Source organism: Egretta garzetta, unplaced genomic scaffold, assembly GCF_000687185.1.
Source record: "Egretta garzetta isolate BGI_Z169 unplaced genomic scaffold, ASM68718v1 scaffold287, whole genome shotgun sequence".
NCBI lineage: Eukaryota > Metazoa > Chordata > Aves > Pelecaniformes > Ardeidae > Egretta > Egretta garzetta.
In genome coordinates this window covers 1142899-1156032 of record NW_009260435.1, presented here as the reverse complement: position 1 = coordinate 1156032, position 13134 = coordinate 1142899, and the positions used below count along the sequence as shown (strand labels likewise).

The 13134-nt window shown below is 53.6% G+C and overlaps 1 protein-coding gene and 1 long non-coding RNA gene across 6 annotated transcripts; both read left to right on the top strand.

The window, feature by feature from the left end:
• Nucleotides 1-6: 6 nt before the first annotated feature.
• On the top strand, nucleotides 7-3620 carry LOC118452806. The gene is made up of 3 exons (XR_004842656.1): nucleotides 7-485; nucleotides 660-1651; nucleotides 3540-3620. It is a non-coding gene; the product is annotated as an uncharacterized LOC118452806 (long non-coding RNA).
• Nucleotides 3621-4562: 942 nt separating this feature from the next.
• On the top strand, nucleotides 4563-10785 carry HEXA (hexosaminidase subunit alpha). 5 transcript variants are annotated; one of them, XM_035899441.1, is made up of 10 exons: nucleotides 4563-5177; nucleotides 5460-5561; nucleotides 5660-5792; nucleotides 6854-7034; nucleotides 7348-7434; nucleotides 8023-8095; nucleotides 8286-8466; nucleotides 8805-8895; nucleotides 9328-9432; nucleotides 9934-10785. In XM_035899441.1, exons 2-10 carry the CDS (start codon nucleotides 5466-5468, stop codon nucleotides 9995-9997), a joined length of 1011 nt encoding a protein of 336 aa, XP_035755334.1. In that variant the 5' UTR covers nucleotides 4563-5177; nucleotides 5460-5465; the 3' UTR covers nucleotides 9998-10785. The 5 variants fall into 5 exon arrangements, with proteins under 5 accessions (XP_035755334.1, XP_035755333.1, XP_035755337.1 ...); XM_035899442.1 differs by having other exon boundaries at nucleotides 4575-4655; nucleotides 5044-5561; XM_035899443.1 differs by having other exon boundaries at nucleotides 4585-4655; nucleotides 5060-5561.
• Nucleotides 10786-13134: the final 2349 nt, after the last annotated feature.

Here is a 13134-nt window from a genome sequence, read left to right as displayed (position 1 = left end):
TCAGCAGGGGCTGGTGAGGCGCGATGATGGCTGTGCGGTGTGATGGTGGCGCGGCAGCTTGCATTTAGTTTCCCAGCAAAGTGTTGCGTTCGCATGTGGAGGGCAACGCCTGCGGTGCACGCGTTTTAAAATAAAACCTAATCGTCTTTGGCACAGAGAGCACTTGCGTTTCCTTCAAGGACTGAGGCTCTTGCTATCAAGAGTTTGCTCTTTCTATCTCATTTTTTTATCTCCCCCAGACTGTGTTTCAGCTCCCCAGCGCTTCGTTATGCTTCCTTTTCTTGTGACTGCAGGGAGAGCTGCTATGGGTGTTGCAATCGCTCCAGCTTTAGTGCTTTCAACAAGTCTCAGCTCTTCCTGTTTCTAGCAGGTCTTGGTGTCCGAGCATGAAGCTTTACCTGGAGGAAAGACTCTTGCAGCTTCGTATGTGTTTCTAGCAAGGACATACTCATGCCACGGGGCTCTTCCTGCCCTTTTTTCATAAGGTGAGCTGCTAAGCATCCACAGGCAGTGTGGCTTTTCTGGCAGAGAGAGGTAGTAGCTCTTGGAGTCACCCTGAAATTGTACAGTAAGGTGAGGAACGGCAAAAGCTTTGAGAGCCCAGGCTTGATTTGGGATCAGTCATAACGGTTTCTTGTACCCGGATTTCTTTGTGATAGGACCTGTTGCACATCCAGGATAAAATGCGGGAAATTCCCTGTCTCCATTTGCAGAGGCAAACACAGGCTGGGGAGCTGGCACACACGGATACTTGGTGTCCACAGGGGTCTGTGGCAGGCTGAAACACTATATCTGGGAAATATGAAATGCTTCATTCATCAATAAGAGCTAGTAACTCTTGCTTCTGAGTGTTTTAAACGTCAGCGTGAACTCTGTCACCGCTGATCAAAGTGGAGAAGGGTAATGGCATTGGAAGCTGATCTGCTTCGTCTTGAGTACATGGTGCTTTGAAAAAGGCAAGTCTGAAACACTGAGAAGAACCCATGTGGCTTCTTTTCTTTCTTCAACTCTTGTAAGTATCAATAGAACTCGATTTGGGAGCAGAGAAGATTCCTCTTGTTTCTTTTTTTGCTGCTAGGAACTAAACTTAAACAGCTGATAGAATTATTCACGTTTTCCTGTTCCTCTCAGAGGGGAATGTGACTGTCAAATCACTTGGAGCAACTTCCTGTGATCACAAGACTGAGCTCTGGGTGCATACTCATCGCTTTTCCATGTGCCCTGCTTTATGACACTCAAACTACATGCTTAATTTTAAGGCTTTTTTCCCCTCTTTGCCTGCCTTTGGTATTTTCTGCATGGGTAGTTAGTAATAACAAGCAATGGAAACTGTGTGTGGAAGAAAATAGTTTCTATTAATAGAGAAAATAAGAAAGAAACCATTCTCTGTCTGTTTCAGAAAGCTGCTCTGTCAATTTAAAAATCAAGTGAGATTACGTCCAAACTCTGCATTCATGCAGGCATGAAAACGGAGACCAGTTTAAATTAGGAGGGACACATAAGGTCTTTGGTCAAGCCCTGGCTCAAAACAGAGCCAAGCCTGGAGTCAGAGACAACTTTGCAGTTGGGTCATGCTTCTGCATCCAGTTGAAATTGCCACATTCCGACATGGAGAACTGAGCCCTTGCTGCAGTGTTTGACCACTCTCAAGGTGAAGAGTTTTGGTTTTTTTCTTTATCTCTAGTTGTGTTTTCCTGTGCTGCTCTTCCCTTGTTTCTTGTCATTAAGCTGGGCGGCTCTGAAATGAGTCTGGGAGAGACCCAGGACCCTGCATGGAGCTCAAGCCAGGTCCTCCCATACCTGATGTCTTATTGCTGCCAGCATACCGTGATCATTGTGTTAAGCGTCCTTGTCTTCCAGTCCATGACTGTAAATAACTCAACTTGCACCTTCACAGTGCTCTTTTGAACTATGAACTCGAGCTTGTTGTGGTTGATGGGTCACTGATCCCTGCTGCACCCATCTGCATTGCCTTCTCGGTGTGATAGTGGTGGTGCCTGCCTGTTCCTTGGCCAAGGAGGCCACGTTTGGGTTTGGCAACGTCTCCCTGGGCAGGTTTAAACATGGTGCATGGTGGTGGGACCAATTCTGTTGAGGCTTCTCAACAGAATGAGCGTTACCTGTGTCCCCCATCTTGACAGTGGCTGTCCCTGGGGAGCTGCCATCTTGCCGAGCAGAGGGAGCAGGGCTTGCTGTGCCGGTGTGCCAGCTCGCGCGGCTGCGAGGTTGCCTTGGCTACCAGCTTGTCTGTAACCGAGAGGAAAGCTTAAAACTGAGGACTACCTTTGAGCTGTTTCCCTTCTCTCCGCGGAGGTTTTGCCATTCCTTCATGAAAAAATTTGGGATTTCTGGCTCCTGCGAGCTTTGGAGCACGGCTGTCTGTGTTTCATCTGAATGCTGGCAGTGCCATGGTCTCTCTGAAGTCTGCTTGGTGCCCAGCTTGTGACCAGCCTTACTCAAAGCCCAGCTTTTAATCTTTTAGTAACCGTATTCGGCTGTTCCTGGGAACACTGTGGGGGTGCAGGCATGGACTTTGGCTGTGATTAGTGGGGACCCACCCAGCTAACCTGTGCTCCTTCTGGCCCGGAGGCTGCTGTGAGTAGACCCATGTGACTCAGCGAAGGCTGAACACCTCCCTTTGGAGTTTGGGAAGCAACTCCAGTGAGGACTTGGGGCTGTGCATCCTTGGGAGACCTCCTTCAGATGGAGAAGTGTGGCCAGACCTCCTGCTTGGGGTCTGAAGACCAGGTTGGATGGGTCTCTGAGCAACCTGATCTAGTTAGTGGTGTCCCTGCTCACTGCAGGGGGGTTGGACTAGATGACCTCTAGGGGTCCCTTCCAACCCAAAACATTCTATGATTCTATGAATGAGGCTGGGTTTATTTTTCCAGCTGCTGTGCCTGGGACCTCCTCTGCAGAAGGTGAAGGTTGGGAGCCTTTCTGTGCTGGGCGAGACCTTTTGGTGGCCTCTAACTCAGCCCAACTCTGCAATATGCTTGGATTTATTCTCCACCCTTTTTTACAGGGTTTCTTTGCCCTTTCTGAGAACTGTGAGTAGGGTAGCAGAGCTTTTGGGTTTGTGCTTTTTTTTTTTTTTTTCCCCCCCAGCACTGGGAGAGCTTGGAAATGTGAAGCTCTTCACTCCCCCTGGAGAAGATTTGGGTAGTCATGGCTTAGCGCAGGGGCTGGTGTTTGGGAAGCCTTGGGGGCTGCTGCTAGACCATACTCTGATGTTTCTCCTCTTTTGTATGTTCCTTTAAGCTTCCACTGCGAAGCCTTCCCTGGGGGCTTCCTCACCAGCAGACCTCCGAGCTGAAGGTTTGGATCAGCTCACGTGCTCCTGGTTGCCGGTGTTGAAAGAAGCCCCTTCTGTGCCTGCTCTGGGATGAAGGAGGGGGGTGCCCGTTTCTGCCATGTGTGTTAAAAGTCCATGTACTCCTGCACCTCTGTCGCAAGCTGGGCTGGGGAGACGGCGGTGGGCTGGAAGCAGGGAAAAGAGCCAGGATGGGATTGATGTCCGTGGTCTGTGTCTTTTGCAGAGAACGAGGAACCCTGGGGGACGCCCTGCACTCAGCTGCTTGTCTCTGTTGCCACGCCAGGCTGTGATGGGTTTCCCAGCCTGGACTCCAAGGAAAGCTGTGCGTATCGGGCGCGTGGCTGTGCCCATGCCTGTCAGTTGTAAATAGCACTGTGCAAGCACTTACCCCCGTTTTAGGGAGGCAGCATCCTCACTGTGTGATTGAGAAACAGGGGCAGGGAGGGAGCAACTTACCTGAGGATGCTGATAAAGCAGTGGGAGGTTTAAAACAAAAAACAAACCCAAGTTGGTTCTCTGGTATGCCAGGGTACAGTCCTGTATCAAAACTTCTGCCTGGCGCTGCTGTGGCCTGTAGCGGCGTGTGGTGAGTGTGGGACCTAATGGAGGTGCCGCCCCTCTGATGCTGTGTTTCAGATAAGCTGTCTGTCTCAGAAGGCTCCTTGCTGCTCTCTGCAGATGCTGTCTGGGGAGCTCTCAGAGGTGAGGTGTGCTTTCTGTCGGGCATGCCTGCTCTCCCTGCCCCAGGCCTATGGGGATGTCTTTGTGTCTCTGTCTTTCCATAGACTTATTTGTTAATTGAGCTCTGTTCCTTTGGGGGAATCTGTGCTGAGAAAGTGACTGCATGTGGTTTTTCTGCAGGCCTGGAAACGTTCAGCCAGCTCGTTGGGAGAGATGAGAATGGCACGGTGAGTCCTGGCCTCATCTCCCAGGGGCAGTCAGCTCTCCATAATGCTCCTGCCTCTGTGGGGACAGGCTGAGGCTTGCTGGGATGAGGGGGTACCAGCAGTGCAGCACAGCCTCGCCAAGGGCCAAGTAGAGATTCACAAATCCAGCCAGATCCCTGCCTTCTGAGCGGGGAAAGCATTGTGGCTTTTCCTGGCAAGCTTGCACTCTGGGCAGTGAGGGGGAGTCAGCCCTGGGGACAGAGGTGACCCTGATTTTCTCCTGCTAATGGCTGTGTTGCCCAAAGCCCTGCTCACTTCTTCCTCATGTTCTCCGTGTGCAGTACTACATCAACAAGACAGAAATCGTGGACTTTCCCCGCTTCCCTCACCGGGGACTGTTGCTAGACACCTCTCGTCACTACCTGCCTCTGAAAGCCATCCTGGAAACTCTGGTAGGGCGCTTGTGCTGGGAGATGGGGTGGTTTAGCTCAGCATCCCTTCCTCTGTGGCAGCTGAGGGCTCCTTGAGTGGTCTGGAGGGCTTTTTGGCTTTTTTGTGTTTCTCCTTTCCAAAGATCCTAGGAACTGTCTAATGCATAGGCCACTGCATCTACATCTCATCGAGGAAGAGCTTGTCAAAGCTAGGCTTTTTGAACAAAACCGGCTTACTTGTCCCTAAGTGAAGCAGCAGGCTGGGGTGGGATGGCAGGGTGACCTCAATTCTTAATACACAGATGTGCATCATGGAAAAATGTTTCTGTGCTGTAGGTCCTTCCCAGTGCCCATGGCTGTGTTTGCTCCCAGTGTAACTTGCAGCTGCCTCATTTGGGTGATTCCTCAGCTCCTTTTGTAAATAGGATAAGGAAGAAAACCCTGAGGTATCTTGGATACCTGCAATCCAGATTACTTTCCGAGGCCAGGTTGTTTCTGAGGCAGGGGAAAATGCTGACTTCTTCCCAGCCACATTAGACAAAGGTGGGTGGTGGTTCTGTGTTCATCCCAAGCAGAATTAAGCTTCCAGGTCCCCACCGTTGGCTCAGTTATATGGAGAAGAGGGATTTTTTGTTGTAAGCAGGAGCACTACTGACCACCTGCAACGATCTGAGGTGTCTGAATCCCTCTTGGATCCTGGGGAGCGATTAGGGACTCTGTCTTGTCCTTCTGGAGCCATGGGGACCTTGTCCCCTTTCTGTGGCAAGCTGGGTGACCTTTCAGGAGGGACAGGGTGGGTTCATCTTTGTTCCTGTTCCTTCCCAGGATGTCATGGCTTACAACAAGTTCAATGTGTTTCACTGGCACATTGTGGACGACCCGTCTTTCCCCTACGAGAGCTCAACCTTCCCAGAGCTCAGCAAGCAGGTAACCCACCCTGATTGCCGTGTAGCACCCAGCCTAGGGCGAGCAGATCCCTCCCTCAACATCTGAGAAAGGCTCAGAGACCTCCCGTGTTCCCCCAGGGAGCCTTCAATGCCATGACCCACGTGTACACAGCCAGTGACGTACAGATGGTGATCGAGTACGCCCGGCTGCGTGGCATCAGAGTCATCGCAGAGTTTGACACTCCTGGGCACACCCTCTCCTGGGGTCCAGGTGAGGAGCAGACCCTACCTACTGCTGCTGTGAGGAGAGTTGTAGTTATACTGGGGCAGGGGGAAAGAAGGGGATCTGCAACCTGGATTCCAAAAGCTGGGTGTGGACAGCTGTGTCCTGTGGGCTGGCTTTGAGGAGGAGCAAACCATCATCTGGGGGAAGTAGGACCCAATGGTCCAACTTACAGAACAAAGTCCAAAGGGAAAACATTTCCATCTCTTCTTGGGTCCAAGCCGGGTGATTCTGGGGGGAACATCTGCCAAAAACAGTATTGTGGGCATTGCAAGGATCTTGGGTTTAACTGGGGGTGCGGCTGACCAAGATTCTTCCTTCTGCTGAGCTGTGTCCCAGCCCTGACAGGCTGCTCCCTGCTCCAAAGACTGCAAGTGCCTTCTCTTCCATGTCTGGAAGTGTGAAAAGCTCCAGGATGACGTTCCCTTGCCTTGCTTTGTCCTCCCACCTCCAAATGCCATGTCCTGCACCACAGCACAACCTGTGCGTGTTGGTCTAGGCCAAAACTGTGCCTGCCCCCCTTCCCTGTCTGCAGTGGGTGCGTGGAGCTGGAGGAGGGTGCTGGGGGCTGCACCAGCATTATCTTTCCCCTGCAGCTCTGTGTGTGCTCTCCTGTAGGAATCTCCTGAAAAAAGTAGTGGGGCTCACAATTAGAGATACCAAGGGGAAACCTGGGAAGGGTGAAAACTCTGGCACCCTGCAAGGATTTGGTGTGTCTGTGTGCCACCCACAGAATAGCTGTCGCAGGAGGGAAAAAGAGGTGTCCAGCCCAAAAGGCTTGAGCCCTGCTGAGCTTACCTGGGAGCATGTGTTTGGGGCAGCATGGGGGGAGCACAAGATGAGTGCAGAACACAGATCCTTCCCCATCAGGTGAGGATTCCTGAGCCAGAGGTCACTTTGCTGCTGCTGTTTATGCCTGGTGTGCTGTGCCTGGGTCTTCTGTCCCCTGGTGGGCCCTGGGCTGTGCTGAGGAGGGTCTGGGGGATTATATGGGTTGATATGGCCATGCTTAGCCCCTTCCTCACTGTCCTGTGTTTGTTACGACCCAGGTGCTCCAGGCCTCCTAACTCCATGCTATTTGGGGAAGAATCCTTCTGGGACCTATGGGCCCATCAACCCCATCCTTAACAGCACCTATGAGTTTGTGACCAGTTTGTTTCGAGAGGTCAGCACTGTGTTCCCAGACTTCTTTCTTCACCTCGGTGGTGATGAGGTGGACTTCACATGCTGGTGAGTCCGAGATCAGTCTGGATGGGGACTGGAGGGAAGTATCTGGGACTGGAGTCCCAGCCTATTGCTTTTTGATCACGATCATCTGCAGATCTGTGGTGTCCTGCTCCCCTGGGCTCTGTGTGTTGGTGCCTGGGGTTTCTGTGCTTATGGTGACGCTGGTTGTGGGAAGCCGCTGGTGCTGGCACAGCCACAAGCTCTTGGAATGCCTGGGCTAGCCTTGGGCCAATGTGGGAAGGACTTGGCCGTGGCTTGGCCTTACTCCAGAGCTTGGGTTGCAGTGCTTTTATTCTCTTCTCTTTTTGGTACACAGGAAATCCAATCCAAAAATTCGTGCCTTCATGAAGGAGATGGGCTTTGGCGAGGATTACAAAAAATTAGAGTCATTCTACATCCAGAGGTAAGGACAGTTGCATCCTGGGCCTGCAGCTGCAGGATGTGACCGGCACAAATGTCTTCTGCTGTCTCAGGGCCACCTTTCGAGAGCACGCTCATTCAGGCACAGGATCATTTAGGTTGGAAAGGACCTTTAAGATCATCAAGCCCAACCATTCCCCTAACCCTGCCTTTCCACCACTAAACCCTGGCCCTCAGCACCTCGTCTGCCTGGCTTTTAAATACCTCCAGGGATGGGGACTCGACCCCTGCCCTGGGCAGCCCCTTCCAGTGCCTGACAATCCTTTTGGGGAAGGAATTTTTTCCCATGTCCAACCTCAACCTCCCTGGCACAACTTGAGGCTGTTTCCCTTTGTCCTATCTCCCGCATGTTTCCCTGACTCCAAAGGGAGTAGCCTAGCCACATTTTATTGGGAGATTGACCTTCAGAAAAGCCTGAGGGCTGTGCTTTCTCTCTTCTCCTTCAGAAGTACCTTCACATCCCGCTGTGGGTGTTGGGAATATTGGTGCTACTGCTTTGGCTGTATGCAACCAGCGAAGAGAGGGGCGTGTAGTTGGGATGACCCAAAACTCAGTATTCTTTCCTCTCCAGGCTTCTGGACATCACCTCTTCCCTTGGCAAAGGTTATATCGTGTGGCAGGAGGTGTTTGACAACAGAGTGAAGGTGAGAGCTGCCTGCTTTCCCTAACGCAGTTACCTGTGCTGAGGTGAACAGTGCCAGAACCTCGGCCAGACACACTGGTGCCATGCTGGGGCTGGCGGGGATTACTCTGTTACAGGAGGGGGGTTGATCTTGAGATGGTGCTGCCGGTGAGCTGCCCTCTTGGTGCCCACGGGGTTCACGTGTTCTTCAGGTGAGGCCAGACACAATCATCCATGTGTGGAAGGAGAACTGCGCACCTTACATGGAGGAGCTGGCCAATGTCACCAAGGCTGGCTACCGGGCTTTGCTCTCTGCCCCCTGGTACCTCAACCACATCTCCTACGGGCAGGACTGGATGGCAGCCTACCAGGTGGAGCCCTTGAAGTTTGAAGGTGTGTTCATTGCGTCCCCTTCCCCTATGACAGATGAGTTGTCACTGGGAGGTAGCACTGGGGCTGGGGGGCTTGCTAATTTGTTCTCGTTGCTGTTGTGAAGGTGCTTGAGTGACCATATCCTTGGTTCCTGTGCCATGTCCCGTTCCCTTGTGCTGACCAAAAACCACTCCGCTCTCCCCCAGGCCAGGGTTTGAAGCGGGGGCTTCCAGAAGGGCAAGTTATTGCCTCCATAGCCGAGCTGCTCACTGCTGTTACAGGCACCTCTGTGGGCAGGGCAATAAGTCACCCCATTATCGTACAACACCCCATCACCTGAATGTTGTGTCCCCTGGCAGGCAGCCCCGAGCAGAAGGATCGGGTGATCGGCGGAGAGGCATGCATGTGGGGTGAATATGTGGACGTCACTAACCTGGCCCCCAGGCTCTGGTAAGAGAAGCCGTGGGGAGGTTGGCTTGAGTCGCGCAGGGCAGGGCTCAGGCTTGCTTCCTTCGTCGCTGAGCGACGTGTGCTGAACGCTGCGTGTTTGGTCTGTGTCTGGTGCTTGTCCGTGTCCCCTGCCAGCACTGCCATGCTAGTAACAGCTCCACTGAGGCTCAGATGAGGGTTTGTAGGACTCAATGTCCTCATGTACAACCTGCCCCTGCCAGCAGTTCCTGTTTAATGCTGGTCTCTCTCCTGTCACCCTGGTAGGTCCTGATCTGCATGTGTCTAGGAGCGGATCTTTTGATACACAGAAGCCTTGCACCTTTGTGTGCTGATGGACTTCGGTCGGGAAGGCATTTGGGAGCTCAGGGCTTTGTGCAAGAAGCTTTCAAACTCCCCTCTGACCTGACTGCCTCTGTCCCTCGTTCCTCCAAGGCCAAGAGCTGGGGCCGTAGCTGAGAGACTGTGGAGTAACGTGACCGTCAGGGACCTGCAGGATGCCTACGTGCGGCTGGCTGACTTCCGCTGCAAGCTTCTCGGGTAATGCTTCTCCTCACAGCTGGACAGCTCGTGGGGACAGCACAAATGCCACCCTCTCTGGGTGGAATCCTGGGGAGGGCAGCAAGGGCAAAGTGGGTTTTGCCCGGTGCGAAATGACCCCTGCTCTTAGGGAAGGTTCCCAGCCTTTCTCCTGCCTGTGCGTGGGCAGAGCTTGCTTTGTGCTGTGCTGGAAGAGCCCCTGCTGCCAGCGTGGGCTGGTGGCTCTGTCAAGAAGAGGGCTTCATGCTGAGGAAGGGGGACCCGTCAGCTATTGCCACCCCTCCTGCGGCACCAGTTTCCCTGGGAAGCCTGCCCTTACCCCATGCTCCCATGCGTGAGCAAAAAAATGAGTCTATAAGCGCAGGATGAAAACCACTCCCTCCTTGTCGTGCCTGAAACAGGGCACTGATGGCTACCTGGTGCTCCTCTGACCCCTTGGACCTGACCCCGGGCTCCGCTGGGGCCGTCTGTGTTGATGCCATCTCTCTGCTCTCTTTCCAGGCGTGGTGTCCAGGCACAGCCTCTTTACATAGGGTACTGTGAAAATGAATTTGGCGGGTTTTGAAGGGCATGTCCCACTGACCTCGGTCGCTGTGCACACAGGAGTGATCCCTCTCTCTCAAAAGCCGCTGGATCAGCAGAGGGACCCCTTCCCGCCCCCAGCTTCTGCTCTTGCTTTGTTGCAATGAACTTTTTTTTCCTTAGTGTGCACTCTTCGCGTCTTCTTCTATTTTTATTTCTTTAAACCTATAAATAAATTACTCTAAAGAGGAAAAAGGTGCCTTTTCATGCTCAGCAGGGGCTTGGGAGACCGTGCAAGGGGGTTTTGTTAGCAGGAGAATGGGTTGTGCTTGCTCCCGGAGGTGCCAGGGTGGAGGAACATCCTGGTGGTTTTGGGGCTTGCTGGGTGCCTGCTCAGCTGGATAAACTGCCTTTAGTCTCTGCTGCTGAGGGGATGAGAAGGTGTGGGCTCCCCCAGTTTTTTTCACCTTGACCTCTTACTGTCCACACCTGGACAATGCACTACTTTGTGCCAGGATGCTACCTTGTGGTGACCTTGGTTTTGCTTCTGTGGCCTTCCCACATGCCAGTGGTCAACGTGGTGGTCAGTGTTCCAGGCCTGCATCTGAGAGTCTTGGTGTGGATAGTATTTTCCTTGGAAAAGAGTCTGCTGGTGCTGCTGTCCCACAGAGCTGGGACAGTCGGGGTCTTTGTCGTTGATGGTTGAGGTTGCCGGGCTGGAAACCACATTCTGCTCGAAGCGGAGTATCTCCCAGGGAGAAATCCTGGCTGAGGGGACTGTTGTACATGTGGCTTGGTCTTAAATGAGTTAAATCAGCTGTTGTGTCTGGAAACCTGTTAATCATTAATTTTAATTTAAAAATATTAAATTAATTTCAAATTAAAAATATTCAGAATTTGTCAAGTCCTGTATTTCTTTACCCTCCTGCCAAGGGATACCCAAACGCTGCTCCTCTGAAGTGATACATCTTAAGCAGGGGAAGATTGTGAAGTCCAGCTGCCCTGGAGCAGGGACATTAAGGTCAGTTTGGGGGGAAGAGGGGTATTTTTCCCTCCTGCTCAGGGTGGGAGGGGAAGGGCTGCCTTCCCGTGCCCTGTTTCCTGGGGGCGTGGGAGACTTGTGCCCCTTTTCTCTGTTGTTTCGCTTGTAAATGCTCTCCTGGTCTTGCGTTTGAGGCTGAGGGGAGGGAGCTGGGACTGCTGAGCTGCCGGCCTGCCTGTCCTGGCATGGTTATTTCTCTTAAGTTGAGTAACCCAAAAGACCTAAACAATTACAGCTGCTTCCTTTTGCTGGGGTTTGGCAGGGGGTCCAGTCCTGAAGAGCTCTGAGAGGCTGGTGTAAATAGCACTCCTTCTGCACTACCTCGCCTGGCATGAGCAAAAGCTTCTCAAAAGCAGATCAGAGGCTTCTCACCCCTGCGAGGTCATCCTGTGCTCTGCCCCGAGGCCCTGCTGTTGCCACCCAGTGTCCCAATGGCGTCTTTTGGGGTTGGCTGTGGGAAGCGTTGCTCTACAGCGTAAATGCCCTGGGGATTTGTGGAGTAGAAGCTTTACCTTCTGGCCCAGGCTGGTGGCCTCCAGTGCTTTAGACCCTGGATGCCTGCTCCACCTCTGCCTGGCTCTTCCTATAGCTGCCCCTGCAAAGGGTGCTCTGCCTCCCGGGCGCTGCTCTGGGCGCGCTGAGGGCCTCTTCGCCATCACATCCCAGCTCCACCCTGCCCGCTCCCCCGGCTTACCCATGGCTGGGTGCACCAGCCTGCAGGGCCTGGGGTGCTCCAGCGCCAGTGGGGCTGGCATGGGGGCATGCCCCAACACAGTGCCTTCTGCTGAAGCCTGGTATTTATGACCTGGGTTAAAACACCACCCCACAATCTCACTTCCTAGGGGGGTCTGCACCGGCATCTCCCTAAAAACACCATCCTGGGGGGGCTCAGCAACATTTTCACCCTTGCGAAGGTGGGGATCCCCATTGGCAGGGAGGGAGCACCCTGCTTTCCCCCGCCGCGGCCTCGCCGCGCAGCCCGTTCCTTCCAGAACATCTATTTTGGTCGTGTAAAACTTGCCGGGGAGCAGAGGAGAACAGGCAGCGTGTGAATCACTCGGGACCAACGGGTTTAAAAATAAACCCGGGCGGCGGCAAAGAACAGCCGCCGAGCCCCCGGATTTCGGCAGGATTACGCTCTGCGCCTCCAAAACCCACCCATGGGTGCCCGCCCTGGGCAACATCCCCGTCCATGGGGTTTTATTGGGACATGCCTGCAGATACTTGCACGCGCTTGCATGCACATGCACGTACTTACAGCCGCATGCACAGGCTTGCATACATATGCGTGCTTGCACACTGGTGTGCACATGCATGCACGCGCATTCATATGGGCGCTTGCAAACACGTGCACCCCTGTGCATGCTTGTGTGCCTGCGCACACTTGCACACACATGCAAGTGCACGCACATACGCACACGGGCTTGCACAGTACTGCGCAGGCCTGCGACACAGGCATGCGTCTGCCTGGGCTTGCGCACACACTTGCATGTGCTTGTGCATGCTTGCACGTGCTTGCAACTCTGTGCACATGCTTGCAGCACCTGCACATGTGTGCACGTGCTTGCACACCTTTGCACGCTCTTGAGCATGCATGCACAATTGCACGCTTGCGCACGCTTGCGCACACTTGCTCAAACGCATGCACGTGCCTACATAGCCTTGCACAAGCTTGCAACACTTGCAACGTGTGTTCCCATGCTCGCACACTCTTGCACACTCACACACACACATTTGCACGCACCTGCTCACTCATGGCGGCACGCTGGGGAAGCCGGGCACCTCCAGCCCAGCGGCTGCTCTGGGAGTAATTAATTAATACACCAGGTATTAAAGCCGTTTGGTCTAATTACAGTTTTTTCGGGGGGGTGGGATGGGGGGGTGCTTCCCCTCCCCCATCTGGGGCAGCCCCGAGGGGGCAACCGGGGCGGCGGGGGGATCCTTTGAGGTGAAAAACGCGACAAAGCGCCAAAATTGTCCCTTTTGAGCCTTTTCTGGGTATTTAAATCCCGCTCCCAGGTGGTGGCCGGTGGCGGGGGGGAGCTGGCTGTTAACTCTGGAACCTACTGAGGGCCGCAGGGGTGAAGGCAGGAGGCTGCTGGGCCCCGTGGCCAGCCCTGACGGGTGGGTGACGTCGG